Here is a 17,025-nt window from a genome sequence, read left to right as displayed (position 1 = left end):
CTTATGCTTTTTTCTATTATTTTCTACAAGTTTCTTCTCTGCTTCCACCCAGGTTGTATAATTACTAACCAGTAAATGAATGTTACCCAAATTGAAGGCTTTTACTGACCCCCCCCCAAAGTTTAAATTTTCACACCGAGAAAGCTCTTGTCAACTTGATGACTAGAGTGCAGCCATCTTAGAAGTCCCTTAAGCAATTAGTTTTGATAATTACAATGCAAAAACATTTAGCGTAATGACTCAGACAACAGAAAGCAGAAGTGGTATAGACAAATGTAGAATGCCTATGACAAGAACAATAACCACAGTTCCTAAACTGGTATTACAGATATTTGGAAGATTTATGAAAATTTGTGTGGAGCAACTGAATAAGGAAACCAAGAAAAGGCATAAATGTAAATATCTGTGGAAGTCTTAATTATGCCAAGGTTCGGGGAAGATGAAACTCAACAATTAATAATTAAGGAAGAGATGAGATAAAGTATAATTGACCGTCAGTATTCCTGTGAAAATCTGGAAGCTGGGACAGGAAGAACTGATAGAGATTTGAAAGGTCTTGATTAGTTACATTTCAAAGGGAGGGGGACGACAGCACCTTGGAAAAAAGCTGTGATGGCTACCTGAAGAGGGTAAAAACCCTTCAGATTCTGCTTCATACAGACGTACTTTAATTTTAAATCATGATTACAAAGTGTTTATATGTCTATACTAGCTAAAAGAATGGTAAAGATGTTACCACACTTGATAGACAGGAACCAATGTGGTTTTATGAAGGACATGCAAACATATGACAACATTAACAGAACAAGGATGATCCACAGGGAAGAACACTGCAAGAAAACACTGCTATTTTAGTGGGCTTTGATGCACAGAAAGCTTTCAGTAGAATATTTTGGTATGTTATGATTAAGGCGATGGAAACATTTGCATTCCTTAACAGAATAACACGTAGGCTACATGAAGAGTCTGACTAAGGAATTAAGGTGGGAGTTCCTTTCTGAAAAGCTTGGTTTGAAAGAAGGAAACAAGAAGTGATGCCCTCTTTTCCCACTGTTACTTGTTTTATATTTAGCGTTGTTGGCAACAAAAATAAGAATTCACAAATTCAAGGAGATGAGTGGCATGGTACTCCAGAAAATTTAGCTTTGTTTTCAGATAAATATTCTGTTTTTTTTCTGATAGCTACAGAAAAGGACATTACAGTGTTACAGAATATTTTGTTACCATTTCAAGTTTTTCCAAACATAAAATAAATTACGATAAAACGAAGGCTATAGCAGTAAACTATGTACCCATGTATGAACTGGTTCAACAATAGCCATACTTAATTATGGGGGATGGTAAGCTATTGTATTTATGTGTATGGATTAAAAAGGATTCTATTATGCCACCAAATGATATATGTGAACAAACTAAATGAAAGATCATACAAAAATTGAGAAAATGGAAGCGCTGCTTATACTTAAGGATGGTAAGACCTAAGCGGTAAAAATATTTTAGTCCCTTTGGTTTTATATACAGCCATGTATATTTCTTATCAAACAGAAGATAATTTGTGGATTATAATTAAAGAATTGAAGAAATTTATTTGGGAGGGAAGGAAGGCAAAAGTTAGGTGAGGATAAGAAGATTCTCTCAGTATAACAAGGTGGCTTAGGGTTATCTGATTTGAAGAGGCACTTTAGAGCTTCATTGGTAATTCCCATATATACACAACTTAAGCAATCAAGACAGAAAAGGATAATGATGAAAAATAAGGGGGGAAGTTAGACAAACGGAGAGAGACTATGATTTTGGATGCAAATTTTTAACAAAATAAGAAGCAACAGAACAGAATTAGTCATTTAGGTGAGATGTTAAACTGAGGTCCCATCTACTCGAGTTGGTTATAGCTCAGGTGGACATAAAAAAATCCTAGTGCAACTAACGAAAAGAATAGGGAAGTTCCCTGATGCCCTGGCCAAACCTCCTCTTGAAGTAGCAATACCACCTCTGGTCTCCCCTGAAAAAAAGCCACTAACCTACAGGGACTAATTCAATCAACAAAGTATAAACAGATACATAAATAAATAAAATAAATGTACATAAAGTAACAGAAAGTATTTTAACAACAAAGTCAGTAAGGAGATGCAGAAAGATGATGTTACAATAGTATATCTTAAAGTAAGGGTATATCAAATAACCAAAAGGACCCTAGAATTTACCTGAGGAAATTGTCAAAGGAACCAAAAGTAAAGGAGTAAAGAACTCAGAAGGGAAATATAAAAGAGTTGGATAATGCTAGGCAGAAGGAAAGTTCAAACTGCAGGTTAGAGAAGGTCTTTCTTACCATGGATTTAAAACAGAGCATGGTGAAAGAGAAAGGGGAATGCTAAATGAAATATGTTTTTAGCTTGGTCTAGAAGAGAATACTTAATATGGTTTATAAAATAATGTATAACAAAGTACAAAAATCAGTCGAAGGAAGTTATAAAAAGTTAGGAAAAAAAGATGATGAGAAGGTAATTTACAAAGGAATAATGGTAAGAAATTAGTAAGGTTCCCAGTGTACAACAAAGTCCAGAAGTTTATGATTTTTGTAAGAGGCAAATACATGGGTATTTTATACTCAAGTAGACTTTGCAGGAACTATGATGGGGAATAAAGAGGTAATCTGGAATAAATTTTTTGGAAATGTAACAAGCTGGCGGCAGATTTCAATATCACTACAGAGTACCTTTTTAAACATCTTTATTAACTCATTACAGCCATGTGACACCTCCTCATGCAGTTACATCCTACTGACACCTTTAGGTGTTAAATATTGTTTGTTCATATTTACATTAATAAATTCAAAACCATGCTACATTCAATGTATTAAAAGATTTCATCTTAAATCTTACATGATGGCAGACAACCTGTATTGATATTGGACCTCTGCCTAGTGCAGGTAAAGCGATATTAATTGTTGTTCCTATAAAAGAAGTTATGTACTCAACATAACTTTCCATCTGTGTTGTCCATTTTCATTCTTCCTCAACTCTTGGGTTTGGATCCAATCCTCGGATCCAATTCAGCTGCTTTTTACCAGCTTGTGATTCACTGAAAGCTCTCAAGCTCCTCCCTTTCCCATAAAGCCAGAGCCCCTAACATACCTCAGATCTTGTTTGCTGCCTCTAAATCTACAGACCATTAATAGTGAATAAATTAAAACAACATTCACAACTTTGGAACTCAAAGGAATGAAGTTCCTTTAGCATCCTCATTCCTTTCAAAAGACACTGAGGGGTTTCTTGAAAAGTTAGTGGAGGATGAATGAAAATGGACACAGACGGAAAGTTATGGTGAGTACATAACTTCTTTATCTGATGTTGTCAATTTTCATTCATTCCGCAACACCTGGGACAGAGTACCACCTACCTAAACCCCAGGAGGACTCTAAGTAAGGATATTCCTGAGCACCACTGAACCAAATGCTGCTCTTTGCCCATAGACACCAAATCCAATTTGTAATTAGCAATAAAAGTATGCTGATTAGCCCAAACTTTGGCTGCACTAATATTGCACTAATATCATTTAGAGAAGATCTAGACAAAAAAGCTGAAGCAGCAGCCATGGATCTTGTGGAATGTGCTCTTGTTGGTTTGGGTAAGGACATGCCCAATTTACTATAGACAAAGGTAATACAGTCAGTCAACATTTAGCTAATGTCATTTTAGAGACTGATTTGCCAAATTTTGAATCTGAAAAGGATATAAACAGTTCTGTTTTTCTGAAATCTTTTGTTCTAAGTGAAAACATTTATGCGAACATTTAATAGGTGTAGCATATACTCTCCCTTTGTTTGAAAAATTTGGAAAGAAGACTGCCAGAATGATAGTTTGATACTGGATTCTGACACCACCTTAGGAAGAAAGGAGGGATTAGTTCTCAAGGATTTTCTATCTTTATGAAGAATTAAATAAGGAGGTTTAGAAGACGAGGCCTGTAATTCTGAAACTCTCCAGGCACATGAAATAGCTAATAAAAAGACAGTTTTCCATATCAGAAATGTTAGCTATGTTTTTGCTGAAGGCTCAAAAGAGGACTGTGTTAGAGCTTGCAAAACTACATTTAAATCCCAAGGGGGAGTAAGATCTTTAATTGGAGGTCTAAGGAAAGAAATTTCCTCTTATAAGAGCTCTACAAAGTTTGTAGGCTGCTAGACATGAATTATTTATCCCTATATGAAAATCTGAGATGGCAGCTAATTGTACTTAAACAGCAGAAGAGCTAGCTCCTTCACTGAAAATTGAGGCTAAGAATTCCAGAACCTTAGATACAGGAACAGAAAAGGGATCTATATAGGTCTCTGTTGTGACCAAATCAAGAATGTTTCATTTACATTTGTAAAGTGTCTTTGTGGAAGGCTTGTGGGATGATAAAAGGATGTGATGGGACTATGGAGGAGAGCCTGGACTATCTAGAAATCAGTGGAACTGGAGAAACCCATGCTGTTAATTTTAGGCCTTGAATGTTTGGGCAAATCAAATTCATCAGGTGAGACAGAAGGTCTAGAGTTGGATCCAGAGGCCATGCCGGATGGATAAGATGAGGCCACAGGAAGGGAAATCATAATTATCAAGGCCAATAAAGAGCAATGAAGATTACAGTGCTCTTCGACGGAGATGCTTTCTGAAGAAATTCGGGGATCCGGGGTAATGAAAGACAGACATAAAGGAGAATAGCTGGCCAACTTTGAAGTAGAGAATCTCTTGGTGACTCCCCCAGTAGGGGGATGAGGACAAAGAACCTGCTGCACTCGAGAGGGGATGCAAAAAGGTCGCAGCATGGTTAACCTCATCAATGGATATTTTCTCTGTCACTTTTTGAGTTGAGAAACTACTTGTGAGCCATCAGACTAGACCGGCCTAACTTGTCCGCAGTCACGTTGGATTTCCCTGGAATGTGGGTTGCTATCAGAATTCGAATGGATGAGATCACCCATTGCCACACTCTCAAAGCCTCTCGACACAGGGGATAAGATTTGGTCCCCCCTTTCTTGTTGATGTACTAGAATAATGACATATTGTCTATCTGAAGTGCAATAGTCCTGGAGGGGAGTGCATATTGGAAGGCTTGCAACACTAGGAGGACAACTCTCATTTCCAGAACACTGATATGCATGCTGGCCTCTTCAGAGGACCATGCGCTTTGGACTGCCAATTCCAGAAATGCCCCCCCCCCCACCCAATCTGGGAGGAGTCCATAACCACTATGGCCTTGGGATTAAGGAGAACAAGGAGACGTCGTCCTTGTATTTAACAAGAGTGTATCCACCACAGAAGATAGTTTTTGCAAGCCTGAGTTATTTTTATCTGATTGGACAGGGAATGATAAAGAATGGACCACTGAGTTGCTAATATCCACTGGAATATTCTCGTATAGTACCTTGACAATGGAACTAGGATGAATGTCGCTGACATGGATGCCAAAGCTTGAAGAATTAGCCAAGCTGAGAGAGAAGTGTTCTGGATGATCTTTCTGACTTGGAATTGAATAGTCTGAACTCTTGACCAATGGAGAGATGCCATTTGTGAGATCATGTTGAATGAAGCACCTTTGAATCCCAATGTCTGTGTTGGTTCCAGATGAGACTTGTTGTAGCTGACTGAAATGTCTAGGAGAGAACATAACTGGAGTACATAATCCCAAGCTTGGAGCAGCTGATGTCTGGTCAGAGCGGTGATGAGCCAGTCATATAGATATGGAAATACTCAGAATCCCTGCAGCCTCAGGTGAGCTGCCTCTACTGCCATACACTTGGTAAACACCATAAGGGTTTCTGCTGAGACCAAAGGGCAGTGCTCTGAACCAGTAATGTCTGTCCCTCAGCCAGAAGCGTAGGCATCTTCTGGATTGCCTGCTCATTTTTATAGGAGAGTAAGTGCCCTGGAGATCTATTGAGCACATCAAATTGTCCTTGTGTATAAAAGGCAGAATGGACTGAACCATGACCACCTGAAACTTCATATACTGAGTTGATTGATTCTGGTTGCCGAGATCCAAAATTGGTCTCCAGTCCCCTGTTTTCTCGGCACTAAAAAGAATCTTGAATAAGTTCCAGACTTGTTCTGGTCTGGAAGGACCACTTAGATGACTCTTTCTAGCAGCTTGGTTATTTCTAGTGCTGCTGTTTTCCTCTGACTGGGTGGAACACTGGGGATTTTCTTTGAGAACAATGGAGGTGGCTGAGAAAATGGTATGATAAAACCTCAGGATATTATCCTCTGCACCCATGAATCCTTTATAATTTCTAGCAAGGCTCTGTGGTGCAGGGATAAGCGACCCCCAACGTCCTCCAGCAAAGGACAGTCGGGCTCCCTTTCAGGAGCGCTGGTAGATCTGTCACAGAAAGAATCTCTAGATCCTTGATTTTGCAGACCCTCCCCCTCTGAGGATGGCATATTCTATTAGTTACCCCACTGCCCCTGGAGGAACTTTCTTCACGTGGATCTTGGAAGAGACCCTGGGATTTCTTGAACCACATTTTTCAACTGCCTCATTGATTCCTAGAAAAGGCTCATTGAGGGATCGAAAAACATATGTCCACAGCAGACAGGGTTTTACCTTCCTGCTCACACCCAGAGTATGTGTCCTTCACTTTGAGGCTAAATAATGAGGATCTGTCAAAAGGAACACTACCGAGGATGTTTTGAAGGGTTCCATGCAGTCACACAAGCGCATCTAGACATGATATCTAATGGAAATGCCTGAACCCGCTGCCCATGAGGCACTTTCTGCTGCATGAGATATAAGCCTCATGGACAAATCAGAAATAACTGCAGGGTAGCCAACTACGAGGCAACAATGCTCTCTGCCTCAGAGGATATGGTCCCAGAGAGGGATTTGGAGAGTTCTTTTATCAAATCCCTCTGGAGTCTTGTAAAGTGTGCCAGATAGTTCAGTGACCAAAGGGCAAAGGTCACTGAAGCATAAACATGCTTTCCAAATCTGTCCATTGCCCTAGACTCCCTGTTAGGGGGCTAGACAGAGGAACTTTGTTCCGCTACTTCCTTCCTGGTGGCTGTCACTATGACCATAACAGCAACCTGTACTCCTTTACAACAGAAAGATCTGTCCTTTGGTGGTGCCAGGATCCTGTCTGGTCCTTTGGGGACTGGTTCAATGGTGTCAAGTTCCTTCCACACCTGAGACCCCAAATCAATGAGCTCATCAGGTGTTGGAGTCACCCAGGAAGTAGACGGGCCAGGATCAAAAGCTCAGGGAGTACTGACTCTTCTTCAGAAGGGTTGTCGGGAGACCAACTACCCCTTTGCTTTAGGAGCTCCAGAATTTTCCAAATGAATCATCTTCAGGTGGTGATCTTGGGGAGCCTTCTGCCTCACTGAAGTCAGTATCTTTTGCGACAGACTCTTGAGGAGAGTCCAAGTGCTTCCTTTTGCACTTCTTCTTCCTGGGAACCTCTTTGGTGGGGTGTTCCAGAGACTAACGTGGGCTGCCTGTCCTTGTTGCAAGAATGGTTGAGGCTCAAGATACAGACATGAATGGCCTAGGGTGGTTGCAGCCAAGGAAGGTGGAGAAGTTCAAGTTCTAGGGATAGAGAATGCTCTCTCCACTTCCTCAAATGCAGAGCGTGTCTTGGTCAAAAAAAAAATGATGGCTTCAAAAGAACATGCTTACGGGCTGAAGGCGCCTTCTTCCACAAATGCAAAGCACTCGAAGAGGGAGCTAGAGCAGAGCTATCTAACGCAGAGGCTCTAAGGAGGAGAAACAGCTTTAACAACTTCTGAGTAGACTCCAACCTCTCGGATCCAGCACAGACACTACATCAGAGAAGATGCATTCAGAAATGCTACCAGAGTTGAAGATACCCGTATCTTCGGATCTAATGAGAACTCCTCCAGAATTTTTGGATCTGACAACACTGAAACCATACATCAGATCGGAGACGTAGCATGCAAGATTGGGGAGGGGGGTTGTACTAATAAGCACCTCTGGACCTGGGTTGTACTAATAAGCACCTCTGACCCTGGAGCAGAGCTATCTAACGCAGAGGCTCTAAGGGGGAGAAATAGCTCTGACAACTTCGGAGTCGACTCCAACCTCTTGGATCCAGCACAGACACTACCTCAGAGCAGATGCATTCAGAGATGCTACCAGAGTTGAAGATACCAGTATCTTCGGATTTAATGAGAACGACTCCAGAATTTTTGGATCCGACAACACCGAAACCATACATCAGATCGACGACATAGCATGCAGATGGGGGGGGGGGGTTGTACTAATAAGCACCTCTGAATCTGACGGGGTTAGAGCCTGGAGCAGCCCCATTTGTATCTGCATCAAGAGAAACTTCAACATTCTGCCCATGTCAGCTACGGTCACGCTTTTTGAAGAACGGGTCGAAGATGCTATGGAGGAAGGTCTAGAGTGGTGGTGTTTAGGAAAGCTTTTCAAAAAGGGACAGGGCAACCTGGATGTATTCGGATCCAGAGCCAAGAGTGGCGACTGGATCTGAGGCGACTTGTCTTTTATGATCTTTGGATCCAAGCAGCTAGGATCCGAAGTTTTAGGTATTTTCTTCAGATGTTCTGAACCCGGAGCCAAGGAAGTGGATGGCACTGCGATGTATGTTTGGTGATTACTAATGAATTTTACACCATTTGTGGCAGCAGGCCATACATTTCTTGAAACCAGAGGTTTTCTCTGCCATACTCACAGATGAAGATAGTAAAGTTTAACAAATAAAGAAATATATAAAAAATTGTCTTTGTTTTGGTAAAGGGAAAAAAGGGAGACCATTTTATGAGAAAGGAACTACCAACAATGCTAAATTATATAGTACACTAGTACTGAAAAATATGAAAGACTTTAAAAAAGGTCAGAGAACAGGGAGGAAGCATAGTAGAAGTTTAATATACTTAAGAGAAAAATAATTTATAGAAATAACTTGCAATACCCAAAAAAATGCTACTAGCTCGACAGCAGAAGCAGTGACCATGTTTGCACTCTAAGGCAGCAAATTAAATTAGAGGTATGTTAAGGACTAGGGCATTATGGGAAAGGGAGGAGCTTCACAGCTTTCAGTGAATCTCAAACTGGTAAAAGCAGAGTTGGATCTGAACCCAAGAGCTGAGGAATGAATGAAAATTTACATCATCTGATTATTTATTTATATCACCATAAATGCCAGTTTTTTTCTAAATATTGACAACCAAGCAGCACAGACAGAACTACAAAGCCTCATAGGAAAGCTCTCGGCTGGATGAACAAAATACTGTTGACAGTATGTGTGCAACTTGAGTGGTTGTTGAGATATTGTAAGTTGCTTACAAAATATTACAAACTTAATAGTTACTGTGTTTATTGTGACTTATAAAATCCAGTTTAAGACCTAGAATCTAAAGTAAACAACCACAAATAGTCTGTGCTTAAGAGTTTGCCATTTACACTTCAGTAACTTATATGGATACAACAGTGTGGTACTTTGCTGAAGTTATAAGAACATAATTTGATTCTGCCAAAGAGCTTAGCCTCTAACCATTGGAAGTTACAGTGCAAACTTCTAGAGCTCCATTGAAGGGAATGAGTTAAATCATCACATAACATGGGTTCACAACTGTTTATAGAAAAGAAAACAAACAATAGGAACAATTTCCATTATTTTCATGAAGTATACATAAATGTTTTGTTTTCAACACATTTCACTTTTACCAGCATTATATAAATTTGCTCATTTCCTACCTTCCCTTAATCCTCCTCCTGAACATTATTCTACACATACTGCTTCCACAAATTTCATTTATTTCCATTTAATTTGTTCCTTCCATTTACTGAAGATCCCCACCAGCAGATTGTTTTTCTCCTTTATAATATTCGGTATAGTACTTCAGTTAAAGTCAGTTTAGATTTTGATTTCCATTTTCTAGTAAATGCTTTTTTGGAAGACAATTGCATTAAAGTTAGTAAGGCATTACTATGTCTAGGCAATTCAGATCCTAAACCCAAACTTAAAAGAATCACTCCTCTACTTGATACCCTACCATTTCTGACAAAGTACTCTGTAGGGAAGTTTTAGAACATGCCAATTTGTTTCACTCCCAAAAAATATATTTCCAATTACCTGTCTGCTTTCCATCATGCATTCAGCATTTGCTATTTACCATAGAAAAAATTGTCTGAAGTCTGCTTGAGATATAAAAATACCTAGGCAAACACTCCCATATACAAATCCTAAACCTTCTATCCCTTCAGAATACTAGTTTCAGTTGTTCATTCTCCCAACATTTTTAAGAAACTTATTCTACTGAGCTGGGATTTAGAGTCCGAATTGCCTACATATAAAAGCCTTTATTCAGTTTAATGCTGCATACTAACAAAACAGCAATTACTAGAAAATGAAAATCTACTCCTCATGTAAAGGACAGTCTAGATAATGTAAAGGAGGTAAAATAACTGAAGGTCAGATCTTTAGAAAAGAGGAGTAATTTTTTTATTGAAACAAATGGGATCTGTGAGAACATTACTTGCAGAATAATGCTCAGGAGTAGTAAGGTTTAAAGGAAAGCTGTAACGGAGCAATTTACATAAAAGCTGGAGTGAATAAAAATTGTTAAAAAGAAACAAACGTGTAATACATGACAACAGCAATGGGAACTACTATGGTTTATTTTCTTTTCTACTAATGCTTATCCCATGTCACAGACTTGAAGTGTACAGAGCCAGAAATGCATATAATCTGGACAATTTTTAAATATTACTCAGTTCACGGGCATCCAGTGTAAAACTTCACGCAGTCACCAAGGAAAATTTTTATACCGGATCGGTCAAGGCCTGGGTTAACAACGACTGCCACCAGTACTGTTAGCCTACAGAGTGCTGGCAGAAATTGGGCCACTGTTGGCCAAAGGAGGAGAAGAGGTGGAAGACATGGCTGAAGGCAGGAGGAGAAAGGCTAGGACTGTGGTAGTGAGGGTCGGAACTTTGAATGTTGGCAGTATGACTGGTATAGGGAGAGAGTTAGCTGATATGATGGACAAAAGGAAGGTTGGCATATTGTGTGTGCAAGAGACAAGATGGAAGGGGAGTAAAACTAGGTGTATCGGAGGTAGGCTCAAATTGTTTTATCATGGTGTGGATGGGAGGAGAAATGGCGTAGGAGTTATTCTGAAGGAAGAGTATGCTGAGAGTGCTTTGGAGGTGAAAAGAGTGTCGGATAGAGTGATGTTTATGAAGCTGGAAATTGATGGTGTAATGATGAATGTTGTTAGTGCGTATGCTCCACAAGTTGGGTGTGCAATGGATGAGAAAGAAAAATTTGGGAGTGAATTGGATGAAGTGGCGATGATTGTACCCAAGGGTGAGAGAGTGATGATTGGAGCAGATTTCAATGGGCATGTTGGTGAAGGGAACAGAGGGGATGTGGAAGTGATGGGTAGGTATGGTGTTAAACAAAGGAATGCAAAAGGTCAGATGGTAGTGGATTTTGCGAAAAGGATGGACATGGCTGTGGTGACTATGTATTTTAACAAGAGGGAGGAGCATAGGTTGACATGCAAGAGTGGAGAAAGATGCACACAGGTGGATTATATCTTGTGTAGGAGGGCCAGTTTGAAGGAGATTGGAGACTATATAAAGTGGTGACCAGAGAAAGTGTCGTTAGGCAGCATAGGATAGTGGTTTGTAGGATGACGTTGGTTATCAAGAAGAGGAGGAGTGTGAGGGCAGCACCAAGGATCAAGTGGTGGGAATTGAAAAAGGGTAATTGTAAGGTGGAGTTCAGGGATGAGTTAAGTCAGGCACTGGGTGGCAGTGAAGACTTACCAAATAGCTGGGTAACTACAGCAGAGCTAGTAAGGGAGACGGTTAGAAAGGTGCTTGGTATCACATCTGGACAGAGGAAGGGCGACAAGGAGACATGGTGGTGGAATGAAGAAGTACAGGAGAGTATACAGAGAAAGAGGTTGGCAAAGAAGAAGTGGGACTGTCAGAGAGATGAAGAAAGTAAGCAGGAGTATAAGGAGATGAGGTGCATGGCAAAGAGAGAGGTGGCGAAGGCTAAGGACAAGGCATATGAAGAGTTGTATGAAAGGTTGGACACTAAGGAGGGAGAAAAGGACCTGTACAGATTGGAATGAGCTAGGAAAGATGTGCAGCAGGTAAAAGTGATAAAGGATAATGAGGGAAACATACTCACAAGCGAGGAGAGTGTGTTGAGGAGATGGAAAGAGTACTTTGAGGGGTTGATGAATGAAGAGAATGAGAGGGAGAGAAGGTTGAATGATGTAGGGATAGTAAATCATGAAGTACAATGAATTAGCAAGGAGGAAGTAAGGATAGCTATGAAGAGAATGAAGAATGGAAAGGCTGTTGGCCCAGATGACACACCTGTGGAAGCATGGAGGTGTTTAGGTGAAATGGCAGTGGAGTTTTTTACCAGATTGTTTAATGAAATCTTGGAAAGTGAGAGGATGCCTGAGGAATGGAGAAAAAGTGTTTTGGTACCGATTTTTAAGAATAAGGGTGATGTGCAGAGCTGTAGTAACTACAGAGGGATAAAATTGATCAGTCACAGCATGAAGTTATGGGAAAGAGTAGTGGAAGCTAGGTTAAGAAGAGATGTGATCATTAGTGATCAGCAGTATGGTTTCATGCCAGGAAAGAGTACTACAGATGTGATCTTTGCTCTGAGAGTGTTGATGGAAAAGTACAGAGAATGTCGGAAGGAGTTGCATTGTGTTTTTGTAGACTTGGAGAAAGCATATGACAGGGTGTCTAGAGAGGAGTTGTGGTATCGTATGAGGAAGTCAGGAGTGTCAGAAAAGTATGTAAGTGTGGTACAGGATATGTACGAGGGTAGTGTGACAGCGGTGAGGTCTGCGGTGGGAGTGATGGATGTGTTTAAGGTGGAGGTGGGGTTACATCAAGGATCAGCTCTGAGCCCTTTCTTATTTGCAATGGTGATGGACAGGTTGACAGACAAGATCAGACAGGAGTCCCCGTGGACTATGATGTTTGCAGATGACATTGTGATCTGTAGTGAGAGTAGGGAACAGGTGGAGGACACCCTGGAGAGATGGAGATATGCTCTAGAGAGGAGAGGAATGAAGGTCAGCAGGACTAAGACAGAATATATGTGTGTGAATGAGAGGGAGGATAGAGGAATGGTGAGGTTGCAAGGAGTAGAGGTGTCGAAGGTGGATGAGTTTAAATACTTGGGGTCAGTAGTTCAGAGTAACGGTGAGTGTGGAAGAGAGGTGAAGAAGAGAGTACAGGCAGGATGGAGTGGGTTGAGAAGAGAGCGTCAGGAGTGATTTGTGACAGACGAGTACCTGTAAGAGTGAAAGGGAAGGTCTACAAGAGGGTAGTGAGACCAGCTATGTTATATGGGTTGGAGACAGTGGCACTGACAAAAAGGCAGGAGTTTGAGCTGGATGCGGCAGAGTTAAAGATGTTAAGATTTGCACTGGGTGTGACGAGGGTGGACAGGATTAGGAATAAGTATATTAGAGGGTCAGCCCAGGTTGGAAGGTTTGGAGACAAAGCCAGAGAGGCACGATTACATTGGTTTGGACATGTACTGAGGAGGGATGCTGAGTATATTGGGAAAAAGATGCTAAGGATGAAGCTACCAGGTAACAGGAAAAGAGGAAGGCCTAAGATGAGGTTTATGGATGTAGTGAGAGAGGACATGCAGGCGGTTGGTGTGACAGAGCAAGATGCAGAGGACAGGAAGAAATGGAAACAGATGATCCACTGTGGCGACCCCTAATGGGAACAGCCGAAAGAAGATGATGACGACTCAGTTCATTTAGAAAATTAACAGAACAGGTTTGGTATCAACATGCAATTTGTGATGAGTAAGTATGAAAGTCAATCCTCATTTATTTTTCAGGAAAATCAAACATTTTACAAAAGACAAAATCAAACATTTTATAAGACAGGGCAAAATTAGGGACAGTTGAGCACTATGGATGCTGATAGTGCTATTGGCAACTCTCATCAAGTCAAATTTCATTGTTAAGGGTCCTGAACTAAAGGCAATTAATGCTGTATCCTGTCAGAATAAATGGTGAAGAATCACACTGAAATAACATAAAATGAGAAAGAAAAAAAAAAAAAAAAAAATGTGAACCAACAACAGTACATAAAGTTAGGATAAGATCCGTCCAATGACAATAAACCTGACAAAGAATTTTCACTGAGATTCATTCTGCAAGTTGCCATGCAAGTCATTTATTGTTTACAAAGACCATTGTCCAAATAAGCTCACTATTACTGGTACTGAAGTGTTACACTTATTAATGATTTCAGGAAAAGAGTATTCATGCACTCATATTACCTTTTTCTTTTCTTTAGTTGATTGCTTGCTAGACGAAACTGCTAGGTTCTTGATCTTGGGCAAGAAATCCTCTTTACCAGACTGATTTGTCTTGTCATTCTCAAGTTTGGTGAGCAGTAAACGGAGTTCTGATGACAACTTCATATCAACTGCCTTTAAATCATTGATCAACTACAAAGACAAAAGCAAAGATACAAAACAAATTAGGTTAGCTTAGCTGCTCTTTACAGAAAAGTGAAAGACAATGACAGTGTTGATTATACCCTGAAGGACAGTCTACATTAATAGGCCACTTTAAAAACCTTCCTCAAATGAAGAGCAAACAGCACTCACCATGCTGGTGGCACTTAGTAAGATTCTACTGTTAATAAAGCATAATTCTACCACATGGCAGCCCAGTAACGCACTACAGTACCAGTTCGCCATTTATGTCCTCTGCCTAATGTGTCCTTCTATCCCTCTCAAAAAAAAGCCTACCACTGTAATTTGCTTGTGCTCACACTACAGAATGCTTTACCAGCATTTGCTGGCGAACTCCAGCAATCCATTATTATGACTGCAACAGTGACACACGAAGAACATCAGCAAAACAAGACTATTTGTCACATATATGGTATAATAACTAACCTAATAAAAACATCACTGGTATATCCCAGGATACAAACTACTGGCTTCATAAAAGGCAGACCATTAATACTCAATCTAGGTGAGTTTTTAAATTTTTTTTCAAAGCCATAGGTAATGGACACACAGTCATTACTGCCTACCCAGACCTTGCCAAGGCCATCCACACTACACCGTATGCTGGGATTACTTACAGACTCTTCCAACTTAATGTTAGCACACAAGCAGTTAACCTGATAGGTAACTGGCTAACTGTCAGAACCCATTTTACTAAGGTTGATCTACTTCCTCTTGATTGAAAAAAAATGCACTAGAGGTGCCCCATACAGATCTGTCCTGGCCTGCATCCTGTATGTAATATACTTGAATAATACGAAAGATGATAACCAAGTCACTATGGATAATCAGCAAACCAAGTTTGCATTTGGATAAAGTCTGGTTGGGAGCTAACAGATGTTTGGCGTGTTAATCATGAAATAACCTTCTAAGTCAAGGAATGACACCTAGTTTTCTTTGGTATATCTTAATATATAGATTACATTCCACTTAAATTTGACAGTCACCTGGGAATTTATAACCTATGTTGAAAAAAACTCCACTAACTACTATGTCTGTTATGGTTAGAAAATCCTTCTACCTTGCACAACTTTATCCATTATGGTATCTCTCAAGGCCTACAGATGGTACAGCCCCACTTTATTCCTCCGTAATAGGCCCATAATTGAATAAAAAGCTCACTTTGGCTTGCACCTCGATCAGCACTGATACAAACTTGTAAGACCTCAACACTGTCTTAGCAAACAGACCTCAGGTTTCAACAGCCTTAGCTACTCTGATAGACTAATAGCCTCATCACTCTACTCAGTACTGTACAGACTTCTAAGGGGAGCTCTCTGCTACAAATGACCCACCACAATTTCAACTTCTTGACCTATACAGAACAAATGGTAAAGCAAACACTCATCCTAGAGCTATACTGCCATATTCAAGAATACCAGATGGTGTGACAGACACATTATCTAATGTAGCCTGTGGTTCTGGAACAGGTTGCCCTTACTTAGCAACCTTTAAAACCAGTTAGGATTAGTGGATGGTTGTACCTCCCATTTCTGGAGCAGGCTGCTGTTACATACCAAGCAGAGTACTTCCCTGGTCGCCTTTAAAATCAGTCCAGATTACTTGAATGGGCAAGTGTAAATGTTCACATTGGATAGGTTATGAAACTCTGTTTACTGTGAGACAGTGTTCATACTGGGTGATGTGGTTGAGTTTCTTGATGGTCCTCTTAGCTGTAGGTTCAGTATGAACCTTACCAACCTTTAAACCAGTACAGTAGAACTACTAATGCAAAAGTTCAATAGACATTTTTTTCAAATTGCAGGAAATACATCACTAATCTTAGTCATCTAGATGTCAGTACTGCAGCATGGAATTAAAAAGTCCGTACAATGTAATTCCTGGCCTCTGGAAAGTGTTACACTTTGCCCAGAAATATTAAGCTTGTGGTAGACTAAAGGTTAAATGCCCTGGCACTTAAGATGAAGTGGGTGAGAACTAGTAGCCTGATATAGTGTATTATCTATCAGACACGAGAGACTGAATGTGACAAACAGTGCTGAAGGAGAACAAGGATAATAGTTGAGGGGGGATCGGAATCTGCCAGGAGCAGAATGGCAGACTCCTAACTTCTAGCGTAGAGAGGCATCAAGAGTTGCTTCAGGAGATGCAGCATGTGGGGTTCAGCAAACTGGTAGTGGATCATACCAGAAAAGAGAAAAATCTAAATTTGGTCATAACAAATGCAGAGGAAATTGTGGATCCCCCTAGGAAGGCATCATTACTCAACAGTGATCATGCTACTGTGTGTTTACAGCATGGGGAGGAATAAGAATGTTGTTGTTTGTCATTTGGCTTTTTCCCCGGTAATGGGTCGCCACAGCGGAACTCCGGTCCACTAATGATTGGCAGTAGATTTTTATGAAATGCCGAGGTGCCAGCTCGACACCCAACCTTCAACGAAGGCACGCCCATTTACGCACGCATGTCTTTTGAACACTACCCAACCGCGGGGAAGACAT

General features: G+C 40.5%; 1 protein-coding gene across 1 annotated transcript in view; it reads right to left on the bottom strand.

Annotated features, from left to right (window-relative positions):
- Positions 1-17,025, bottom strand: part of UTP3 (UTP3 small subunit processome component) — a 656,101-nt gene that overhangs the window by 200,449 nt on the left and 438,627 nt on the right. The window contains exon 11 of the mRNA XM_044060443.1: positions 14,324-14,494. Coding sequence (XP_043916378.1) covers positions 14,324-14,494 — 171 coding nt within the window. The remainder of the gene's footprint in view (positions 1-14,323; positions 14,495-17,025) is intronic.

The sequence above is a fragment of the Protopterus annectens genome, chromosome 2.part0 (genome assembly GCF_019279795.1).
Source record: "Protopterus annectens isolate FY-2018-M chromosome 2.part0, PAN1.0, whole genome shotgun sequence".
Taxonomy (NCBI): Eukaryota; Metazoa; Chordata; order Ceratodontiformes; family Protopteridae; genus Protopterus; species Protopterus annectens.
Note: the sequence above shows the minus strand (reverse complement) of the source record. Positions and strands in the feature narration are given on the sequence as shown.